The sequence below is a fragment of the Armigeres subalbatus genome, chromosome 3, assembly GCF_024139115.2.
Source record: "Armigeres subalbatus isolate Guangzhou_Male chromosome 3, GZ_Asu_2, whole genome shotgun sequence".
Classification (NCBI taxonomy): Eukaryota; Metazoa; Arthropoda; class Insecta; order Diptera; family Culicidae; genus Armigeres; species Armigeres subalbatus.
Genome location: NC_085141.1, coordinates 241,078,035 through 241,079,704, shown reverse-complemented (window position 1 = coordinate 241,079,704; position 1,670 = coordinate 241,078,035). Strand labels below are relative to the sequence as shown.

At 46.6% G+C, this 1,670-nt stretch overlaps 1 protein-coding gene across 1 annotated transcript; it reads right to left on the bottom strand.

Annotated features, from left to right (window-relative positions):
• Nucleotides 1–1,405, bottom strand: LOC134221281 (actin, indirect flight muscle-like). The gene is made up of 2 exons (XM_062700484.1): nucleotides 377–1,405; nucleotides 1–317 (listed from the first exon to the last, which is right to left on the bottom strand). The coding sequence occupies exons 1-2, from the start codon at nucleotides 1,299–1,301 to the stop codon at nucleotides 112–114; spliced, it is 1,131 nt and encodes a 376-aa protein (XP_062556468.1). The 5' UTR covers nucleotides 1,302–1,405; the 3' UTR covers nucleotides 1–111.
• Between the last annotated feature and the right edge of the window lie 265 nt (nucleotides 1,406–1,670).

Below are 1,670 nucleotides of genomic sequence, written 5' to 3'. Positions count from 1 at the left end.
TTTAATAGAAACATAATTGTTTATTTTAGAACATGACTAATCCTAATGCACAGAAATACCTGGATCGTTGTTTGTAAAAGTAAATTTAATAACCCGCTGTCCTTATCGAACTCAGAAACACTTCCGATGCACAATAGAAGGACCAGATTCATCATATTCCTGCTTGGAGATCCACATTGATTGGAAAGTGGACAGCGAGGCCAGGATGGATCCGCCAATCCAAACGGAGTATTTACGTTCCGGCGGGGCAATGATCTTGATTTTGATCGTAGTCGGGGCAACGGCGGTGATTTCCTTCTGCATACGATCGGCAATACCTGCGGACAGTTTTCATGACAAATCTTCACATTTTGCAAACAAATCTGATTTCACGTACCTGGATACATTGTGGTTCCACCAGACAGAACAATATTTGCGTACAGATCCTTACGAATGTCGACATCACAACGCATGATTGCACTGTAAACAGTCTCGTGTACACCGGCAGTTTCCATGCCCAAGAAGGATGGCTGGAATAGAGCTTCTGGGCAGCGGAAACGTTCGGCACCAATCGTGATAACCTGACCGTCGGGAAGTTCGTATGATTTCTCTAGTGAAGACGAAGCCGACGCAGCCAAAGACTCCTGCTCGTAATCGAGTGCAACATAACAAAGCTTTTCCTTAATATCACGAACGATTTCACGCTCAGCCGTGGTAGTAAAAGAGTAACCGCGCTCTGTCATAATCTTCATCAAGTAATCGGTTAAATCACGACCAGCCATGTCCAGACGGAGAATAGCATGAGGCAGAGCAAATCCTTCAAAGATGGGAACGCAGTGAGAAACTCCATCCCCGGAGTCAGAAACAATTCCAGTGGTACGACCGGAAGCATAAAGGGATAGGACGGCCTGGATGGCAACATACACAGCCGGTGAGTTGAATGTTTCGAACATAATTTGTGCCATTTTCTCTCGGTTGGCTTTGGGGTTGAGTGGAGCTTCAGTCAGCAGGACTGGATGCTCCTCTGGAGCCACCCGCAGCTCATTGTAAAATGTGTGATGCCAAATTTTCTCCATATCGTCCCAATTGGTAATAATTCCATGCTCAATTGGATACTTCAACGTCAGGATACCACGCTTTGACTGTGCCTCATCGCCAACATACGAATCTTTCTGTCCCATGCCGACCATCACACCCTGGTGCCGGGGGCGACCGACGATCGAAGGAAAAACGGCACGCGGGGCATCGTCGCCCGCGAAACCGGCTTTGCACATTCCAGATCCATTGTCGATAACAAGTGCTCCTGCATCGTCGTCACACATTCTGCTATTCTATGCACTAATATGCAACCGTCTATGCACTGACAAACAAGCTATCGCAACTAGAAAGCGACGCGGCCAAGAAAAGACTGACCATCCCCGGGAGCAATGTGTACGTTCGGGTTTTCCCACTTAGAACCCAAAATCACCAATACCCGCTGACGCCCACGGAGTCTGCGTGATGTTTCTTACCAAGTAAATTTGATTGCTGCTTCGGCTCAAGTAGCAAGTGATTTCAAGTCTTTTCTGCTATTGTGAAAATGCGTTCCGAAAGGGAGAATGTAAAGTGTTTTGCTTTTTTCATGATTTTTGCCTTCGCTTTTTAGGGTGAGCGAAACCTTAGTGGTAGAACGGCAGTTTGAATGAACACGC

Bases quoted from the DNA above. Each gene is read 5' to 3' on its own strand.
- LOC134221281 (XM_062700484.1), bottom strand. From the start codon at position 1,301: ATGTGTGACGACGATGCAGGAGCACTTGTTATCGACAATGGATCTGGA. The intron at 318-376 runs GTACGTGAAATC...AACTGTCCGCAG, and splicing joins TGGAACCACAATGTATCCAG to GTATTGCCGATCGTATGCAG.